Source organism: Dipodomys ordii, unplaced genomic scaffold, assembly GCF_000151885.1.
Source record: "Dipodomys ordii isolate 6190 unplaced genomic scaffold, Dord_2.0 Scaffold18, whole genome shotgun sequence".
NCBI classification, from domain to species: Eukaryota; Metazoa; Chordata; class Mammalia; order Rodentia; family Heteromyidae; genus Dipodomys; species Dipodomys ordii.
Genome location: NW_012267234.1, coordinates 3122158 through 3144881, shown reverse-complemented (window position 1 = coordinate 3144881; position 22724 = coordinate 3122158). Strand labels below are relative to the sequence as shown.

The 22724-nt window shown below is 37.5% G+C and overlaps 1 protein-coding gene across 2 annotated transcripts in view; it reads left to right on the top strand.

Moving 5' to 3' along the window:
- The window catches only part of Cdh8 (cadherin 8, type 2), a 354170-nt gene that overhangs the window by 157836 nt on the left and 173610 nt on the right, over positions 1 to 22724 (top strand). For both annotated transcript variants that reach the window (XM_013012785.1, XM_013012784.1), the window contains one exon: positions 15554 to 15673. In XM_013012785.1, the coding sequence (XP_012868239.1) occupies positions 15554 to 15673 (120 nt within the window). The remainder of the gene's footprint in view (positions 1 to 15553; positions 15674 to 22724) is intronic.

Sequence of the window (22724 nt, the reverse complement as noted above, 5' to 3'; positions counted from 1 at the left end):
ATCAAAACAGCTAATCTTAGCAACTGTGTCTATCCTTTAACTGTGTCTTTCCATTAAGAAAAACACACACTCACATGAGACACACCCTAATTAGAGAATTCTGAAAAAAAAAACTCAGGAAAAAAATTACAAAATGTAGGTTTAAATACTTACAAAAGTGAAGTTGAAGCTGTGATCTCTTACAGTCCTTAAGGTGCTATAGGATGTTTTTCACAGTGTCTGACCCTCCCATCTGTCCCAAATTGTACCTAACTGCTCTTTAGAATGCAGGTGCTAATTAACTTCTTAACACTTCCCAGCACAGTCCTAAAAGCCCAGAGCCTTCTCCTTTCTGTACCTTCTGAGGTGTCTCTTTGAGTTGCCCACAAAAAAAAGGTGTGTTTCCCACCAAGAGTCTGTATTACTTTTGTAATTAAAACTTGAAATAACATATAACTTTTAAAAGCATGGGAGCATCCTTTCTTCTTTTTGCTTCCCTAATAGCACTGTTCCATAAGCTAGTGTGTGAACTGGATTCCTGGTTCCTTTATGAGATTTTTGAATTGTTTTCCATCAGGCAGGAGTCAAGGATTTTTTATGTAAAATACAGTTTCTCAGAAGAAGCTTATGGGAAGGAATCAAACACCTAGAAAGCAGTTCTCCAGCAAGAAATAGGACTCTTTGGACATACTGTGTTTCTTTGATGATTTCAAAATGCATAAACTGCTATAAATTTATACCTTTCAGTCCTATTGGAGTAATATGACAGTATGATTAAGTGTAGGCCATTTTCTGTATCCCACACCTGCTGCTACCCAGGCAAAGTGACCTAAACATAAGTATATTTTGTTGTCCCTTTTGGATTCAACAATCAGCATATTTCTTCTTATTGTTTTTTGGTTGCTTTCATTGTAGTATCCTTATTTTATGTCCAGGCTTAGTTTTCATAATGATTATTTACTATAATTATAAACATGGGCAATAATAATCTATTTTTAAATATTTATTTGTTCCATCTGTAGCTACAAAATTATTTGCTCATATTTTGAATTACTTCATTGAGAGGACATCATACATACATACACACACACACACACACACACACACACACACACACAGTCATATCATGGTATCTATGAGGAGATTATTTCCAGGATTCCTCTCTTGGATACAAATATCATTTTGCTGCTCAAGGCTCCTAGAAAACAGTCTTCATATTTTCATATGATCTGTCTATCTGATCTTAGATACTTTAAATCTTCTCTAGACTATTTCTTGAATTCACAGATCGCGAGCCCCATCAGAACTTTGGAACTATTGGACCTTCATATACATGGGCTCTCATCTATGATTTTTGGTATGGCCAGGGTGACATTGAATAACTGTTTAGGGTATACTGTAGTATGGTTTTGTGTCTGTATGTATTTGCATGTGTGTGTGTGTGAGGGAGAGAGAGACAGAGAGAGATACACAGAGAGAGATAGAATGAATGTTTCTGGATGTACCATTGGGATGTCTGCCCATATAAATACATCACAAATATTCATATTCTAACCATATCTATATTTTAGTAAATAAATTAATAATGCAAAAGTATCTTTTGAGTTATCACTAGTTCATAGGAAGTGAAAAGTAATTTAAATCCACTTTTGAGTTTTTAAATCTAAATAAGATACTAATACCAAGTGTAAAAAAAGCACTTGAAAAAGAAGCACAGCTGTTCCTCTATATTTGATGTTAGTTTTAATACCTGGAGGATCCGTTCAGGCAGAAGAACTGACTGGACGTCTCTAAAAATAGCCACCAAAATTTAGTGGAGGAGGCATGGCTCAAATGGTAGATTGCATTCCAGCCAGCCAACTGAGAAAGTACCATTAAATAAAAGAAAAAGAAGAGCAAGAGACAGAGAAAGAAAGAGAGGGAGGAGGAGGAAGGGAGGCATGGAGGAAGGAAGGAAGGAAGAAAGGAAGAAAGGGAAGGAAGAAAAGAAGGAAGGATGGAGAGAGAAGGAAAGAAGGAAGGAAGAAGGAAGGAAGATGGAAGGAAGGAAGGAAAATGGAAGGAAGGAAGGAAGATGTGCTATTTGCTTCTAAACAGGCAATTGACAATGAATATGAAAAGAAAGTTAAAATGATGTCATTCTCTAGAAAGTCAGTGGAGTTTTCCCTTACATTTTGTCTTTGGACAAGGGCCATACAAAAGTTTGCATCTAATGATCATTCTGGTTCCTAATTATTTCCATGGGAAATCGGGAGTGATTTCAAAGGTAGCTTCTGGTCATATACGAAATTCAGTCTTGAAACTCATTCTCTGGATAATTTAAACATCAAGCCAAGCCAAGATTCTACAGTTTTAGGGATACGTCAGTGCTCCTTACTTGACATGTTCACATTCAAACATGCACTAAATAGTCACAGCCACATTTTTTTCTTCCTGCCCCGAGAACAGCTGTGGAGATATTAATTGTGCTTCAGTTATAAATGAATTGCCAAAAGGGACAAGACGGGTTGTGTATCTCATCAGCATGCCCTGTCTGATATAAATAATGAAACAGGAACTTGGTAAATTGGAAATTTGTGATAAAAACAAAATGTGATATTATGAAGTCGCACCATTTCTTTCTTCTGAATTTATTGATTTTTTTAAGGCTCTCTGCAAAGTGACTGAATCAATGATTGGCTTTCACAAAAATGTTAGCTAAAAGGGCTATATTACTGGGGTCAACTACAAATTAGCCCAACATGTAAGCACAAAGGTAGTACAAATGTTAAGAAGAAAAAGGCTGCAGATGTCATAAAGTATAATTGGAAAGACACAGCTGTTGGGTAGGAACATACAGTCCTTTTCTCATTGTCTGCATTATTTTTTGTACGGGTCTTGGGCCTAGATGCTGTCCCTGAGGGTCTTTGGCTCCAGGCTGGTGGTCTACTAGGGAGCCACAGCTCCCTTTCTGTCTATTTTAAAGTAGTATATTGGAGATGAGGCTGTCAGTGAACAGGCTGGCTTTGAACCACAGTCCTCAGATTTCAGCCTCCTGATTAGTTCGTATTACATTTGTGAGCCACCAGTGCCCAGTAAGATTCTTAAATATAGTTAAAAGAAAGAATGAAAAAGTGAGAACATAACTGAATCAAGCTAAGGATTGGAATTGGTTTGTTTAATCATTTCAGTTATTTTACTTTATTTTACTTTAAGCACTGATGCTAAGGATTGACCTCAGTGCCTGCACACTTTCCCTTAGCTTTTTAGCTCAAGGCTGATATTCTATCAAAAAATCACAATTTCACATCCAGCTTTTTCTTGCTAATTTACTGGAGAAAGAGTCTCTTGGATTTGTCATTCCAGGTGGACTTTGAACTGAGATCCTCAGATCTTGGCCTCCTGAATGGCTAGGAATACAAGTTCGAGTCACCAGCAACCTGACTTCACTTTAGTTCTTCAAGTGAAGTTGGGATTTGCTGTGGATGCTTCATAAATTTCCACTGCATTTTAAACCTGCCAATTTTTACTTTTGCCAATCATAAACACCTTAACTATCACCCCAAATTAAATCTTATTGAAAAGACTTGGCACAAGAAATCATGATGTATTTCTCTTATATTTTTGGAAGTGTTTTTATACACAATGAGGTCAAGGTCTAAACACAAAATTTGTGTATGTATCTTGTACATAGAACCTGGTGATATTTTGGTACAATATTTTTGTGCACTTCACTCTAAATTCAGCCCCACACAAGGTGAGGTGGAATTACCATTTGTGGAATCAAAAAATGCTTTGGAATCTTGAAGCATTTTTTATTTCAAGTGTTTGTATTAAACATATTCAACCTATATTTCACAGCATGGTGTCATGAATTGCAACTTTTCATAGCTACAAGGAAAAGAAATCCCTGTTATTTGCAAATGTGATGTCTCAATGGACTGGACACTTTTTAAAATGATATTTAAAAGTCTTATCTCAAATGTAAGCATGTTTTAGGTATGTATTCTAAAAATTCCTTGTGCACATATACGCATGGCCTTATGCACTTTCCATTACAAAGTCAATATTCAGAAATCATAGGCTATTACTAAACCTGGGATTTGCCTCACGGTACTTCATCAAAAAGGCTACTCACACACTTTTGATCCACCTTCCACCAGTCCCTGCTCAAAGTTGGTTCTCTCTGTGCTCACATCACTCATTGAACAAATGCAGGTTTTAGGCTATGAATATGATTGTTATGTGTGACTTCTGTGTGTAAGCTCTGAGCTCCCCAAGGATCTACGAAAACTCATATTTGTCTTTGATTTTCCAAGACAAAAATCAGTTTCACAGCTCAAGAAATCAATGGACATTCGGATTGTAATGAGAAAGGATACGGACAAAAAGAAGTGAAAGAGAACAATGAAGAAAGAAAAGATAAATATCCCTGCTAACGTTTCATACTACTTAAAGTTGTGATCCCTAGTAGGACTGTCAGCATGTATCACATTCAAGGCTAAAAGCATAATTTTTCCATCATTTTCTTTCTTCCATCTTACTATGTCTCCCATTTCTTTCTACCTTCCCAGTTATAAGAACTTTCAAAATGTTGGCAAGACCTTAGTCATACATTTGTGAACCCATTGCTTTAGCCTTTCACATACTCTTTTGTTCTTGCCAAGAGTTGAATTAGGAAACAAAGAGTTTCCAGTACATTTTTCCCCCAAGTCTCTCCATATACCAAGGTCTCTGTACATTCTTCTAGCATGATTATTTCTATTCTTTGTTTTGCTTGTTCAGCATGATGACTTCAACTTCTTTATATACCACTGAACATATCTTTCCCTCTCTGGCATTTTTGATCTTACCTGGCTTCTTCAGTGTACAGAATTGAACAGGTAGGGTGCAATTCATTGGGATCTTAATAAGAAAGAGAATTTTGTGCACATATTTCTAGACAAAGAGTATTTTTTTTGAGATTCCAGAGAAAAAGATCAGGTCAGGTCATCTATCCTAAGCTTGAAGATTTTAAGCTAAGAGACATGGTATTCATCAATGACCGGAGCTTAACTCATGGTTGACTCTACCAATGGTATCTGGCTCTTTTCCTCTTTTGGAAAGCAAGTGTTTGCTTTCTTGCTTGTCACTCTGAGACTTGGTGAATTTCGGCTGGGGATCTGAAGTATATAAGGTATAGAAGAAATATATTGATGTTCTGAGGTTTTGTTGCTGCTGTTGTTCTGCTGGCTGCTGTTCAGGAAGAGGCTAGGGTGCTCAGTTTTTCAGTGTTTTTGTTTATTTATTTTTTTTTCCAAAATGACTCTTCACTGGCAAATCCTTTGCCAGCAATGGGTTATCTAAAGAGGTCACAGGTAAGGTTCTGCTTGAGTTCATAAAAGCAATAATTTTTTAAAAAATACAAAAACAGTAAAACAGCTGTCCAGACAGACAAAACAAAAGGCCTAACACAATTTGGCTGGGGATCAGGCTACTATGACTTGGGCATTTACAGATGGATCAGAAAACTGAGTCAGTGACGTAAACAAGATTTCTTGCTCATTGAGAGTGTCCAGGATACAGAATATGACCCATTGCAACAATGAGATGTACAAGTCGTTATGTCGAAAACAAACTTTACAACTTTGGTGGGGGGGGGCGGGGAGGATTGGGGGGGGTGGGGGGAGGATAGGAAGGGATAGGAAGGGGAAACAAAGGAGGAGGCTACAATGCTTGATAAGAAATGTACTCATTATCTTGCCCATGTAATTCTAACCCCTCTGTACAGTATTTTCACAATAAAAAAAAAAGAATATGACCTCTGCCTTTTAACTAATTCCAGCAGAAACGTCTGACATTCTGTTTGCAGAACCAGTGTGAAGAATGAAAACACGTATATTTATACACTGGAGTGTGTAACCTTCTTAGAAACAAATGTATGGAAGGTTTGAAGCTCTGTAATGAGATACTGGGTTAATGCCTTGTTACAGTAGATAGCAAACACAACTGGACAGCAAACTCTGAACATTGTTTTACTCTTCAGGTCTAACTCCGTGCCTGGCATACTGCACGTGCCATGCAAATCGTCATTCTGTACATGTGAGTGAACGAACTGAGTAAAATAAATGTTCAATGACTGATGTCCTTTCATAGTATAGAAGGCCCATGTAGGCCTAAGACAGGTATAATAGGACAAAGTCAGGATGGAGAGAGAGCTGCCACTGTTGGACATTTACCATGCTATTAGTTCTCAAGTATTTATAGGATTTTATTACTCAGGTAACAGTTTAGGAAAGGTTTAGTTCCCGAATGCGGTGGCCTATGGAATGAAAATATACTTTTTCCCCCTCCTCTACTGCTGGGGAGAGTGGGGTGGGGGGGGGGGAAGAAGAATGATTCTCATTCTGAAAGAGTTTATTTATGCACATGGAACTGTAAACCAGGCAGCTTATTAGTTTTCACAACCAGGCTTCCGAAGGTGCTCATTATCTGTCTGCGAAGGCAGTGGCTAGGCCACACCATGCGAGCATTGTTCTGGAAGGATGTGAGGAGGAACTTCTCTCCTGTGAATAGTAAACACGGGTGAGATTTTTACAGTTACACATTTTTTTTCACATCATACTTTCCATTTCTCTCACCCAGTGCACATTACAGACGTTTGCTTGGATGCCACATGCGTAGAATGGGAGGCATCTGTGTGCACAACAGCACCTCCTGAAGTTTGCTTAATTGTGTCTGAAAGTTGCAGACTCCTATTAGAAACATGGGCGTGGGGGTTTCGTGAAGTGACACAACTGTTTAGGTCTCTGAAACTATAGCAAGCAGGTTTTATTTGCTCGGTTTCTATCCCAAATCATGGAGCCTGAGAAATGACAGGGTACATTTCCATGCCATCCCTCAGAGTGACTGCAGTTATGAATCTGTCCCCATTCCCATAATAAATTCAAATTGGAACATGTGGCATTTGGCAACCGTGCACCACTGTGGGCTGAGAACTCACACAGGAAGAGAACACCCAGTGAGCAGGAGTTAGGCCTGTGAAAGAAAATAGAGAGAGGGAAGTCATTGAGGATTCTACTGAATGGTGCATGTCTTAAAAGAAAGCAATACTACCTGAGGGCTAGTAGCTCAAGCTTGTAATTCTAGCTAACCAGGAAGCTGAGATCTGAGGATCAGGCGTTAAAGCCAGTCCCAGCAACAAAGTTTGTGAGACTCTTATGTGTAATAAATTACCAAAAAGCCAGAAGTGGAGCTGTGGCTAAAGTGGTAGAGTGCTACCCTGGAACAAAAGAAGCTCAGGGACAGCTCTCAAGCCCTGAGTTCAAGCCCCAGGACCAGGATAAAGAAAAGAAAAGAAAAACAATGCTACCTCTGCTTTTACCACTTGAGCCATACTTCATCATCTTCCACTGTTTTGCTGATACTAGGGTGGTTACTTAGAGCCTAGAGGTTGTCCTTTAGCTTATACCTTGGGGCTAGTGTTCTCTACTACTAGAGCCACACCTCCACTTCTAGCTTTGTGATGGTTAATTGGATCTAAACATTGCATGGATGTTTCTGTCAGGGCTGGCTTTCAACCTCAATCTTCAGATCTCAGCATCTTGAGTAAGTGAATTAGCTGTGTGTGCCACAGGGGCCCAGTTTTCAACCCCCTATTTCATTGGTTATTTTCAAGGTGGCATCTTGCTTTATGCCAGGACTGACCTGAGCTGCAGTGTTCCTATTTACATTCTTCCTGTGCTGCTGGGGATGACAGGAGAGAGCCAGGGCGCTCCCCTGGTACCTGGCCTGACAGGCATGCACCACCATGTGCAGCCATTGGTCAAGATGGAGACTTGTGACTTCGCTTGCCTAGGCTACATTTGCTCTGTGATCTCCTGATCTCTATCACCAAAGTATCTAGAGTTGACAGGCTTAAGGCGCTATGCCTGGTGCAGATGATTTTTATTAAGGAGAAGATTGATAGCAAAAGAGAAGAATCTATAATCTGGTTTTCCACTGACTTCACTTTCCATGTTAACCCATCCTAATACCAATAGAAATATCTGGAATGCAAGAGGACGCTTGCCTTCTGGCTTGCAGTTGAATGATCAGACATTATTGGTTACTATTTGTTTCCCTCAGAGCTTAGCTGGTTTTTGTGGGTAAGGAGGGTATTAGTCATGACTATCTCTATCTATAGGGTTAAATTTTAAAATACCCTCTCTAATTTTTGCTGATCCACATTTAATCCTTCTCATCCTCCAAAGACCCCCTCTGGGGTCCCTTAGAGATGTAGATATTTGGCATGTGTCTTCTATAATTAAGCAGCAAAACTGAAAAAATGCCGGTAGGATTTAGGCCATGTTTCCCACTGGGAAAATTTGCATGATGCCAGTCTGGAGAAGTGAATGTGGAAGATTATGGTATCACCCAGGAAGCTAGTAATCAACATGCTTTGACTGACCGCCTGCATTTATTTCTCAGCTTTTACCTGCATACATAAAGAGAATGTATTCTGCTGTAACTGAAGGAATAGGGGGAAAAAAATCACACAAATGGAAACAAAACCCCTAGAAATAATACATGACCATCCATTAAAGAAGTATCCCAGGACACAGTTACATAAAACTCAAAGGTAATCATTTGAACAAGACACATTTAAAACATCTAATTTCTAGTATGTGCTAATTTAAGCACAAACAAGTTATTTTGGTTCTATAATAGTATTGCTCTGCTATTCCACAATGACCAAGAAATGTTGTCATGGAGACATTTGTGCCACTTATTCTGTCTTGTCATATTTGTGGGAAATAATAAGGGGGTTAGAGCAGTTGGGTATTTTCCTTTCATTTCAATAATGAAAACAGTAACATCGTTGCTATGGCCGGTTCTGTCTGTGATCTTTGCACCATATGAATGATTAAGTAAGGGTTTTTTCAGATGACAATGCTAGACACTCTGTGGATTTTACATGCTGAACTTGGAACAAGAAAGCTAGAAGTTCACATCAAAAGTTTGAAAATAATAGCAAGAGGCCAGAAACGCATGCCCTTTTGACTATCTCCTATTGCAAAGGTTCGGCTTCTTTATTTTCCCTACTGCTATGGAAATGCTTATTCCTCTGAAAACATATTGCAAACAAGTACTTGCAAATGGGGTCTATGTTCTTCTCATCTTAATAGTTTTTAGTTTTTCCAGTGTGCACATTTTCACGCTGCACCAAACCTTTGTTTTCCTGCTCAGGGTGTCAGCACCAGCATTTTTCTTTCTGAATAATGTGCAGAATTGGTGTGTGCTGACTTGCTCATAAAGAAAAAGTATAGCCTAGCTAACAGAACTGCACTACCCAAACGCCAATGTCTTATTTTCCCGAAGGCCTTTTATCTTAGTTTGTCAGCAAAGCAGAACCTCTAACCTGACAGAGTTACATCTTTGATGGTTAATTTTGCTTGTAGTCCTTGCTGTCATGATTGGAGGAAAATATGTGAGGCCTGCAGCTAATCGGAGGAAACTTTTAGATATGGGAAGAAGCAAAGGCCATTGCAAGCCTTCTGTTATTAATTAGAATCCAGGCAGCATATTGACAAATTTCGCTTAACTGAACCCAAATGCAGGAAAACAAAAGTGGGGGGTTTAGGCTTATTAGTAGCTGGATTTCACCTTGGAATTGCTGTGTTCATACTTGACTTGATACTAGCAGGCTGAATTGTGGGGACAGGGATCATTTTTTGTTGACAGCAGCTGGAAATGCGACAGCTATATTATTATAATTAGGATCAGCACCAAGTTGGATTATAATAGGGGCTTTCTTGGAGAAATGGCACAATGTCAAATATATAGTCACTAGCTAAATGAGTCTCTTGTATCCTCAACAAAAGGACAAAAGCAGTTCCAAATGAAAACACAAACAGAGAATCCTGGATGTTATATTTTCTGGGTATTACTCGGGGTCTTGTTTATCACACACCAACACTTGCCGCTTTGAAGTAACATTATCCTGCAACGTTGACACTTTTCAATTTGCCTCTCTCTCCGTAGCTTGCATTCTGCATGCATTTCCATGGAGAAGCCTACTGCACTGGGCAGCTTGACTAGAAATGTTTTCTGTTGCCGAGATTAACCTCAAAGCATCCATTTTCCCCCTGATGGGGGGATCATTTGACAGATGCATTCACAAAGCCTGGCACGCATTTGTCCCCAGTGCACAGGTACAACCACAGACATGGCATCGCTGCTAGGAGAAAGATTGTACCTGATGGTACCAGATGTATAAAGTTGAAGGATGTGGATTTTGGGGAAGCCAGGCATCAGGACACTATATCCTAGGAGAGTCTGTGGCGTTTGTTTGTCTTAGCCCCAGTGACAGTCTATCTTTATAGTCACATGGGATTTGCTCAGGCTGGGAGAATGAAATTCATCCAAGTAGCCTTGTACTTACTACATTAAACACGGTTTATGTTTGAACCCAGAGCCATTTCCTCCCACTGTGGAAAATGATAGGAAATACACTGTATGGTAGGCTGTGAGATTGTGTACATAGGTGTTTTCCTTTGGAAATCTTTACTGAAGAAAGATCTTTCTTAATAAGTACATGGGTATATCACTGTTTTATTGACATTTGTTCATACTTATGAGTTAATTGTGATGCTTTAATTCGTGTATTTATTATGTAATGACGAAGTTAAGCTAATTAAAATTTTATCACTTTATTAACGTGGATACATGTTAAATTCTGTGTTCTAATTATTTTGAGATTTAAGGCATTATGGTTAATTATATTCACCCTGCTATGCCACAAAACATAGGAATTTATTTTGCCTACCTACCTTTTATACAGTTACATCTACAGTGTCTTTATTTCTGTCTTTTATGGAAATGTACTATTATTAAAAAAACATTAGCAAAAAAGTCACCTAATTATATAAATTAAAATACTTATCACCAATGAAAATTTAAAATAGTTTTTTATTCAGTCTCAACTTTGTGCATATATAACCTATTGGTATAAGAATGACAGAAGTTTTGAGAAATATCAAATGTCAAAACTTCTTTTCCTTCTATGTTGCATGGATCACCTTTAATTATCTCAACAAAACCATGATGTACCAGTAATTTTCTTTGTCCATACTAGTGAACCAAAGCTTAATAAAGTTTACCACAAGTGTAAAAGTTAGTAAAATGTGGAGATGGATTATGAAACTAATGTTTCACCACCTTGTACTACAGAGTTCAAGACAGGTTGACTCCATTTTTTTTTCCTTTCAGTCCCCTATACTCCCCACTTCTTTGAGGATACTGGGGTTACAACTCAGAATTTTACACTTACTCAACTTGCTTGCTTGTCTGGCACACTGCCAGTTGAGCCACACTTTCAGTCCTGCTTTTTGCTGGTTACTTTAGAGATCAAATATTTTAAGCTTTACTACGGTATTGGCTTACACCATGATCCTCTGGATCTTATCCTCCTGAGTAGCTATGGTTCCAGGTGTAAGCCAGAGGTGATCTGTTTCATTCACTCATCATCATCATCATCATCATCATCATCAGTGTTATTATTATTGAATCATTGTACAGAGAGGTAACAGTTTGATATTTCAGGTTCTGAGTGTGGTGCACCTTGACCCATGTCATCCCTTCCATCAATCCCTCCCATTTCCCCCTCCCATCCCTGCCCTCAAGTTCAGTTTTGACATAATTTACACTGAATGTAGTGACTGCGTTTGGTCATCCTTCCTCCCTCCTTTTGTGTCCCCCCCCATTACTCTTCCCCATAAATACATTGCAGCTTCTCGGTATTCACTCTTCTTGTAACTTCCTAAAGCCATACTGGATCCTCCCATGAAATACTGAGGTTTTCACAGTACAAATGAGCATCTTCGCTCGTGAGAGGACAGAACCACGGAGCATGCAGATGGCAGAACCCTGGACCTGTGTGCCAGTGTCAGTGCTGGCAAGGTGGGCTCTCAGGACAAGATCAGATCAACTTACAATAAGACAGAAATAGAATAATTATTGCTATTCTTGAAATAATCAAAATCCAAGAACGCATTTCTCACCTTATAATTACCCTGAAACGGTTTTTCAGGACTCTTTAGACAAGATTAATTGCCTAAAAAAAATGCTTCACTTTGCAAACAAATATGAAAGCGTCCCCTCTCCTCACCCACATCAAGTAATCAAGAAAAGAACAGCTCCTAGGAGTAGAGATGAGCTAACTTTTGTTAAAGTTTGTTACCTACCACATTGAATGATCACTTTACATTGGGATTCCTGGAAGATTTCCAGTGGAATTGAAGTTTGTGGTCTTTTTTTAAAGTATTCTGTGTCTTTCTGCATCTTATCATTCTGGGACAGACGTGAGGGATCTATTTTTCAAAGTTAAGGTCCAATGCAAGGCAGGGTGGTACTCAAGATTCTCATGTGATCGTTTCTGTATTAGGAACCCACATCCATCATTGCCTTTATCACTCACATTCACTCTAATGTAGATTTTAGCCTGAGACTAAGGTTAAGTGATTTGCCCAACGAGTTAGAGATAAGTGCTTTAGAACACATTGAAATGATTCCACATTCAAAACCATTAACATGTTTCCCACTACTTTGTCAACACACACCTCTCCTACATATTTCTACTACAGCATGGTCCTTCAGGAAATAGTTGCACTTATTTGTTCTCCATAAATATATCCCTTCATTTAAGTCTCTGTCTAGAATGTAATTTTGGTACTGACAGAAGTTTATGACTGCTTATTGTTCATTTTCTAGGGATGGAGCAATGACTGGAAATGAATAGCTACACTCATCACTATAACTTCCTTTTGTGGCTTTGACTTTATTTCTTGATGATAGTATTGTACTTAAGTTGGGGAGGTAGAATTTATTTCTGAAGAATCAGAGTAAACATACTAGACAAAAAACATAGCAGACTATACACCTCACACAGACTTTGGCCCAGTGGTGCACTCCTGTCTCTCCAGTCTGAAAGAACTCTGAAATACATGAGAATACGCTTTCTCTGAAACAGTGTCTCTATGTTCCAACAGTATGGAGCCAAGGCTCAGGATTCAGGCACTCGAAGGATCCCATATTTTATTCTTAGTTGAAATTTCTAGCATTCGTTTGGATGACTAATTTTGTTCTCTATCTTTTAACAATATGTGGGCACATTTCTCCTTATTGTTCTTTTTTGAGAAGATTTTTAACCCAAATTCTTCTTGATGCTGTAAAACAATTAAGTAACTACAGATATCAGCGTTTTCATGCGCCAATATCACCAGTGAAAGGAATTGCTATGAAAGTGAGTATGAAGTCACACACACACACAAACATACACACACACACTCAATTTATACACACTGTTTCAAGTGTGTGCAGAGTTTGTCAAAAAAGAGCATTCAGAACAATATTTTCCTCTTCTGTAGATTTTCTGTAAAGCCTTTAAGTCATCATTCTGAGTAGAAACTCTAATTTCATCAGACTGTTGAGTGCTCAACAAATATTGTCACTTTTCCTGAATAGTAACTGCAATTCAAAACGTTCTACAAAGATTTTGACTGGCAACATCTTCAGAAATCGTGATTGGCAAAAACCTGCTTCAAGTCTGTGTACATCGTTGCAGCAGCGGGTACGCTGTTCAGATTCATTCTGTTCCTCCTGCAGTATTGACACACCTTCCTCCATGTGCTGGGGCATTGCCTGTGAACAGTTCAGTGATCAGGACTGAGGGTCACTGTCCTCACTTTGTAGTTGCCCTTGACTGAAGAGTGCTACCAGGCCCAAGAGCCATGGTCCATTCTCTAGGGTATTTCCTATCACACAGGTCTTCAGTGAAGACCTGGCCCCATTAAATCATTGAGCAGCCTAGATTGAAAGCATAGCTGAGGTCCACTGTAACCATGTCCTGTCCAGTCTCTGGTTCCTTTTCTTTCTGCACAAAGAATGATCAAGATAGATACAGAGATAGAGATGAAGACATAGATAGATAGATAGATATAAATATATGGATAGATATGTAGATATAGATATTTGCTACATATATATAGCAATATAGATATTTGCTACATATATATGCACATAGCAATATATGCATATATGAAATATGTATATGCAATATATATGTATACATTTACTATATATGTGTACATAAAATTATATTTGCTAAGAATTGTGAAACAAAATTTATCTTTAAGAATCACTTCTAAAATATGATTGGGAAACTTTATTCTTATTCATTTATTTATTTTTGTTGGTCATGGGGCTTGAACTCTGGGTCTAGGTGCTGTCCCTCAGCTCTTCAGCTCAAGGCAAGCTCTCTACCACTTGAGCCACAGCACCACTTCTGGTTTTCTGGGGATTAATTGGAGATAGGGGGTCTGGAAAAATTTATTTTGCTGTACTGGAGATTGGAATCAGGGCCTTGTGTTTGCTAAGCAGATGCTCAACCAGTTTAGCCCCAATCCCAGCACCATAACAAATTAGTGATTTTTGGTATCTCCTGGTGTTCTTCATTAAATTTACCAGGTAATTTACCCATGCATCCATCTATAATACAAGTAGTAAATGTATGTCTGACATATACTGGGAAGGAAGACAGGTTTCATAGATTGTGGCTCTAGTTGTCACTCTAGACTTTCCCAAATTCTCCTCAGATTTGCAGTTTCCAGAATGTGCCAAGGTAGCTACTTTGCCTTTACTTGTGCATGACTCATTTATTGGAATTCCTTCTCTGCCCTTATCCTGGTGAAGCTCAACATTTCTTGAACAATTAACTGAAATGCAACCTCTCTTAGAAAATTTCTGCTTTCATCTTGTCTGTCCTGGATCATGTAGTTAATTACACTTGTTATGTATCTTGTTTACATGTGTTATGTAGCTGAATATATCTTTATATGTATTTATCTGTTCTCTATTTTACCACCACCAAACTGTAAATGCCTTCACTGTAAAGATTTTTGTCTGAAAAAAAAATTTCAATTCAGGCAAGCTCTCTGTACTCAATTGTTCCATGAATAAGTGAATATGAAAGAGAAGAGTAATCTGAAAAAAAAGATGGTTTTGATTCTATTATCCATGGGCCTAATTACCTAAGCATGCAAATTAATTGGTGGTTCCAATCTAATTTTATATTCTGAGGAATTAAATGTGATGGGATAAAATATTCCTTTGATATTTTTGCACAGCTTTTAAAAAAATTCAGCAGTCGACTTTTCTAGGTACGTTTACTTGTGCTTTTGCAAAACTTACGTATCACCTGCTATATGATACTATTAACCATATATTTCATATTCCTTTGATATCATTTCCCTTGCATATTCTCGCAACCCACATGAATCTAATAGGTATCTTTAAAATGAAAACTACAAAGGAATCTTAAGTAACACAGATACAAAAGAGGCTGTCTTTATACAGCTCTCCAACCTAGCAGAACCCTTTCTTTGACAAGAATTGGGTATTGTTAAAGTTATGACAAAGCAGTTTATCTCAGTCTTTTAAAAAGACCTACACCCTTGATTTTTTTTCCTTCTCTCTTGATTCCCACACATGGATTTCTGTATGATAGGCTTGGCAAAATTTAGCTCTTGGCAAAAAATAACGTGTTAATTATGACTTTTTCCCCCTCTCTTTTTATTAGGTACGTCTGTCACTAATGTCACAGCTACTGACGCCGATGACCCAGTTTATGGAAACAGTGCAAAGTTGGTTTATAGCATCTTGGAAGGGCAGCCTTATTTCTCCATTGAGCCTGAAACAGGTTTGTGGCCTCAATTTTGAATTCTATTTATCAGGTTTTGGCATCAGGGAAATGCTTTTTTGGGGATTTGGATTATGGAATTTTATGGTTAAGGATTTCACTGCCAGGAGCAATAATATTCGAATGGGCACTCTGAGGAATATGGTAGCCACAACAGTCATTTGGATACTGATTAAAACAAATTATAGTACCTGGGTAAAATAACACAGATGGTCTGATGCCATTTTTCATCCTGGAATAAAGGAGGAAATGGTACTTATACACACTTAGGCACACTTAAATATCAGATTTAAAGATGAATCTAGCCACTCATTGGCCACCTGGTGCTGAACAGCAATGCTCTAAATTTCAACTTGTGTATCTATAAAATGGGTATATAACCTAACCTTTTAGTCTCATTATGGAACTGAGAAGCAAAGAATGTCCGCTATGCAGGACATAGAAAATGATAGTCATTCAATACAAATTTGATACTGTTATTTTTGTCATAGAGCCTTTATTTTATTTATTTATTTATTTATTTATTTATTTATTTGTCGGTTGTGGGCCCTGAACGCTGGGCCTGGGTGCTGTCCCTCAGCTCTTCAGTTCAAGACTAGCACTCTAGCACTTGAGCCACAACACCACTTCCTGTTTTTTCTGCTAATGTGGTGCTGAGGAATTGAACCCAGGGCCTTAGGCATGCAAGGCAAGCACTCTGCCACTGAGCCACCTTCCCAGCCCTAAAGCCTTTATTTGTAAGACAGGTTTGATGCCTACCCTCTGAGCTCTTGTGAAAATATTTTTACAGCTAAAATTAAACCAAGCCAATTTTTTAAGTCCTTCAGTACAGATTTTTTTGAAGGATGATGTAAGTTACTTAAAGAAGAGCAAAATAAGTTCCATGCCATTGACTCAAGCCTATAATTCTCTCTACTCAGGAGACTGAGTTAGAATGATTGTAGTTCAAAATCAGCTAGTGAAGAAAGTCCACTAGATTTCATCTCCAAAAGACAAATCAACAACAACAGGAAAAAAAATCAGAGCTGGAAATATGACTCAAGTGGTAGAGTATTAGAACAGCAGACAGGTTGAGCAAGCAAGATACCTTGAGTTCAAACTCTAGTACCAAACAAAAGAAAATAAGGAAGGAAAGAAATAAGGGAAAGAAAAAAGAAAAAAAAAAGAGAAAAAGCAAGTAACCACATATTTTTCAAAATACTCTGGAATGAACCCCAAGTAGGGACACAAATATCTTTTTTCTTTCTTGCTATTGTTTCTAATGTATTTATAATGTACCATGTGATTTTTAACTTCTTTGTATGTTCCTCCCCCATGGTATAATACCTGTTTTAACTGTATTTGATGTCGGTGCCCTGCATCTTGTATATACACATCTCTAATTCGGGGAAGGAAGGGAAAAAAACAAAATGTTGAAAAAAGGATACAGGTTGACTCATTGTAACAATGAGATGTATGTTGAAAATGAATTTTACTTCTTCGGCAGGGGGTGGAGGTGGGAGGGAAGGGATGGTAGGGGGGAAACAAAAGAGGAGGCAACAATGCTCCATAGGAAATATACTCTTTACCTTGATCATGTAACTGTAACCCCTCTGTACAGCATTTTTACAATCAAAAACATACAAAAATACGCTGGAAAACAACTTCATAATTTTGTTTTTCATTTTTCCCCTTTGGTTTATCCCCTCTTGTCACCGTATTTGATTTTGGTGCTCTGTGCTTTGTATATGTGTTTTTCTGATCTGAGAAAGAGACGGGAACACAAAATAGTGAGACAAAGGACAAAGGGGGAACCAATGCAAAAATGATACCCACAATACAATGTGTTGGAAATGAACTTTACAACTCGGGGTGGGAAGGTAGTGGGGGGAGGGAAAGTGACAGAAAAATGAGGGACAAAAAATGTTGGACAAGAAATGTACTCATTACCTTATGTATATAACTGTAACCTTCTGTACATCACCTTATCAATACAATTAAATTAAAAATACAATTTTATAAATGGAGAGGCATGTTTCTAATTGATTCAAAAGTATCTTAAGAAAATAAATCTGTTTGGCAGTCTGTGGAGTACTGTGGTAGGCATCTAAAATTATTTTTAAAAAATTATTGTTAAAACAATTATTAAGAATAATTGTTATGAAAGACAGTATCTTCTCTATCTGATATGTTTTCTATCATTTGATAGGTTTTCTTTCTATAAATTTCCAAATACAAAATTTCAACCTTTAAACACCACCTGCACATATATTAATTTTTCTTGGATCCATTAGTTTTTAGCATCATTGAGACAAATTTCCCTGACTTGCTAGTAAGTCAATTATTAATTTAAATAAAATTTTAAAGCCTCTCTAAGCTATAAAAAAATCAAAAAGTAAAATCCTCAGACATTTAAAAGAAAAAATACAGTTATATACAAATATGTCATATCTTAAAATTGATTTGGAAACAAGAAAACATTCTTGTAAAGTGCATTGATTAAATGGTTTATGATAATATACTCATTATCAACCAAGAGGGAAGCCTGTTTTAAAAATTGTCCCATTTGGGACCATGGATAATGATGGAGGAGTATCAGCTTGGGTAATCAACTCTTGGTTTTAAGGAAAAGAGAAATCTGGTGATATACTATTATTTGGCCAGGGTAACAATTACAGAAATGAGAGCAAAGTAAAAACTCAAATTCCAGATTCCTAATTTCAAGGCTTCTGTGAGATTTCTTTTAATAGCTTTTGGTGTTTTTTTTAAAAATACATTTATTTATTCATCTTTTTATTTTATTTTTTTGTCAGTCGTGGGGCTTGAACTCTGGGCCTGGGCACTGTCCCTCAACTCTTCAGCTCAAGGCCCTACCACTTGAGCCACAGCACCACTTCCTGTTTTCTGGTGGTTTATTGGCCACAAGAATCTCTCATACTTTCCTGCCTGGGCTGGCTTTGAACCACGATTCTCAGATCTCAGCCTCCTGAGTAGCTAGGATTACATAAATTTATTTTTTAATGTTATTGGCAAGGTGATGTACAGGTGGGTTACAGTTACATAAGTAAGTTTGTGAGTACATTTCTTGTGGAACTTGTTACCACCTCCCTCATTTTTCTCCCACTTTTCCTCCCCCGCACCCCACACCCTGCTGTACAGATCATTTCCAACATATTGTCTTGTGAATATCGCTGTTGCATTGGATCCCCCTTTGACCTTTGTTTCATCCAGTTGTTTCCCTCCCCTTCCTTAATCAGATAAATATATATACTATTCATGGGGAGGGGATACAAAAGAAACAAGAAATCATATAGTACCTTAAAAACTATAACAATAAAGAAAAACCTCTTGTGTCCATGTCTTGGCTATGTTCATATGACCATATAACCATATGGTTATATGACCATATGACCATTGGGTTTTTAATGTAGAGCTTTTCACTATTTGCTCAGCTCATGTTTGACTATAAGAACCTTTACCTCTAACCAGTTCCCTCCAACTCCAGCTCCCTGGATTATTTTGGAGATAAAGTCCACAGAAATTCTCTGTCCAGGGTGTCCTTAAACCATGACCTTCCATGTATCAACCACTTAGGTAATTAGGATTAGTAGTGTGAGCCAACAACACTTAGCTTGAACTTCACTTTTCATAAGCAATAATAATAACTTATATAAAGCTAGAATATGTTAACTGCCTGAGTAGAGTTGAATAGGTATCTCCTTTTGTTTCTTGATTTGTTCATGTGGGTCTTTCTGCTTGTCATTTCCATTATAAAACAGATATTAAGCCGGCAAATATCCATTGAGTATTCAGTATGTGCAGGCACTGAATTAAACATAGGGAGGGAAAAAAAATTACAAAAACTAGTCTCAGCTTGCAAGTGTCTCACAATCTATTTTGGAAGACAGAATTTTTTCCAACATAAATAAAGGAAATATGGTGATGTTCTTTAAATAATTTATATTTTAAGAATAAATTACTGTGAGGTATGGATAAGGAAGGCTCTCTTCTAATTTAAAAGCCTCTTTGATATATATTGCTGTTTGCTTAATTAAACACTGTCAGCAACAGTTTGTATTTACATTTTATGCAGGACAGTGAGTATCTATCTTAACACACAGAAATTTTAACTTCATCATTTTCAGTTTGACATGTGTAAAATTATCTGACTTATATTTTAGAAACTTTACTCTGGTGCTATCATAGATAATATTATGGCTGATAACTTGAGAGATATGATACTTGAACAGCTTACATTGTAGCTGCTTAGTAAGTGAATGAGGTTGAAATTTCAATGTGAATAGTTACAATGCAGTTGAAAATAGGGGTGAAATTCAATAAGCAATAAAGTACCAAAGGAGGAGGCAACAATGCTTGTTAAGAAATGTACTCATTACCTTGCCCATGTAATTGTAACCCCTCTGTACGGTATTTTCACAATATAAATAAATAAATAAAGCGTAACACATAGCTGAAACATGAAAAATGTAAATGTTTTGTGTAAATACCTTCATAATTACACTTGAGTATGTTCTAGGGAAAGAAATAATGGCTAGTTGTTCTTATGTAATCTAACTTTGGCTCTGTTTTTGAGGCCCCTTCTCTCTTTTTAAAAAAACACTGCTTTGAGACTGATATGAAATATGTCTCTGGGTGTGTGGAGAGAGAAAATGAGACATACAGAGTGGAGAAGGGAGGGTTTTAAAGCTATACAGAGCAGATGAAAATTGTTTTAAGTTTTAAAATTTTGCAATACAAACTTGGACAGAGAGCCTTGGACATTTGAAATCTTAATTTTATGTACATATGGAAATGAAATATCTTTTGGAATGACCAAAAGATGTGCATAAGCTGAGGACCCTGGAAAATAGATGAGATGCTGAGATAGCAAGGAAAGTAAGTGGTGTATTGGCAGTTTATGACTGAAAAAAATAAAGGAAGCAGGAAGCAAGCTTGGCCAAAAAATTCTTTATATCAGATGCAAATCTGTTTCCTACACAAGGAAAGAGGACAAGAAGATAAGATAAGCCAAGGCATATCTGACAACATTTTGGCACCACCCCTGGAGATCCTAGAGCTCTGATTACTCTAAGGAGTAATGCTGTGCATAATAATGTCTAGCCTCAAAATAATTCCTCTGCTTTGTCCTGGAGTGAGATAGATTGGGTATGAGTATGATCTCAACTGGGAAGTTCCTCCTTAGATGTAAATCTAAGCAATGGGCCTTTGTTTGTGTTGAAACAAAAGAGATTACAACACATTACTTTACCACATAGGAGAATTGGACATGATTAAAAAAAAACAAAAATATTCAGAATGAACATTTGATTACTTTTAAGTGCATGTTATGTATCACAAATATTAAGAACATTCACTAATTTTTGCCCCGGGCAACACAAAGTGAATTTCATGAATGAATAGACACTTAGCATACAAAGTCAATATACCTTGAGAAAAGTCCCTAGCAAGATGATTCTCTACATGATTGGTTCATCCGTGACATCACTGGGTAGCATCCATACCATCATTGGATCAGAAAACATTAGCTGAATAACATTAGATGGTACAACTTATGTGAGACTATGATCCCCTTCCAGTTACCCAATGCAATCACATTCATGATCTTTACAGAGATTATTGCCCATTGATCAGACAATTTTTTTGCTTTTTTGGTATATTATTTTTATTGTAAAGATACTATACAGAGGGGTTGCAGTTACATGAGTAAGGTAATGAGTACATTTCCTATCAAGCACTGTTACCTCCTTCTTTTTTTTCCCCCAACCATCCCTTCCCTCCCCACCTCCCCAACTCATCCCTCTTGCCGAGGTTGTAAAGTTTGTTTTCAACATAGTGTCTTGTACATCTCATTGTTATACTGGGTCAACCTGTATCCTTATTTAAGCACTTTGTTATTTCCCTTCCCCTCCCCAAATCAGAAAAATGTATATACAAAATTCAGGACACAGGAATCAAATACAGTGAAAACAGGGGTTATACCATGGGGGAAGAACATACAAAAGAAACAAAAATAATCACATTACAAACAACAGCAAGAAAGATAAAAAGCTTTTGTGTTCCTATCATGGCGTTCATTTCACTTAGAATCATTTTATACGGTCATATGTACATAGCTTTTGAGCTTTTCTGCTTTCCCTAGTCATATACTAGTAATTGCAAATAAGAGAAACCATGGGACCTATGTTTCTTTGGGCCTGGCTTACGTCACTTAATGTAACTTTTTCCAAGTCTTTCCATTTCCTAAGCAATAGGGGGTATCTTTCTGATGGAGGCATAGAATGTGTGTGTGTGTGTGTGTGTGTGTGTGTGTGTGTGTGTGTGTGTGTGTATCTCCATACAACATCTTCTTGATCCATTCATCTACTGAGGGGCATCTGAGTATGGTAAATAATGCTGCTGGTAGCTTTAGTATGGCCTTGTTTGTGATCGTTTGGGTAAATGCCCAAAAGTGGGATTGCTGGGTCATAGGGAAGCTCTCTATATAGTCTTTTGAGGAAGCTCCATACTGTGATTTGGCAATTCTTGATGCTAGGCTATATTCTTGTCTTTATTGTTATTGTGAAGGTGATATACAGAGGGTTTACAGTTAAATAACTCAGATAAGAGTACATTTGCTTTTGAACAATGTCACCTCTTCCATCACTCTCTCCCAGTTTTTCCCTCCTATTTCAACCTACCATTTGTAGAGTTCCTTTTCAACATAGTGTTTAGTGATTATCACTGCTGCATTTGTTCACCCTTCATCACAGCATTTCAGTGCCCCTTTCTTTTCCCTCCCAAAGACAACCACTCTGGAAAGCAGTATGGATGTTCCTCAAAAAAAATTAAACATAGATCTTCCCTATGACCCAGCAAGCAATTCCACTTGAGCATTTATCCAACAGAACACAAACAAAGCCACACTAAAGCTACCAGCACAACCATATTTATAGCAGCATTGTTTAACCATTGAATATTTTCAATAAGGAGAAAGAAATTGAAAATAAGAAACATCAAACTTTTGTATATTTTGCTTGTTTGATTATTTGTTTCCTCTCAAGAGTGCCAAGAG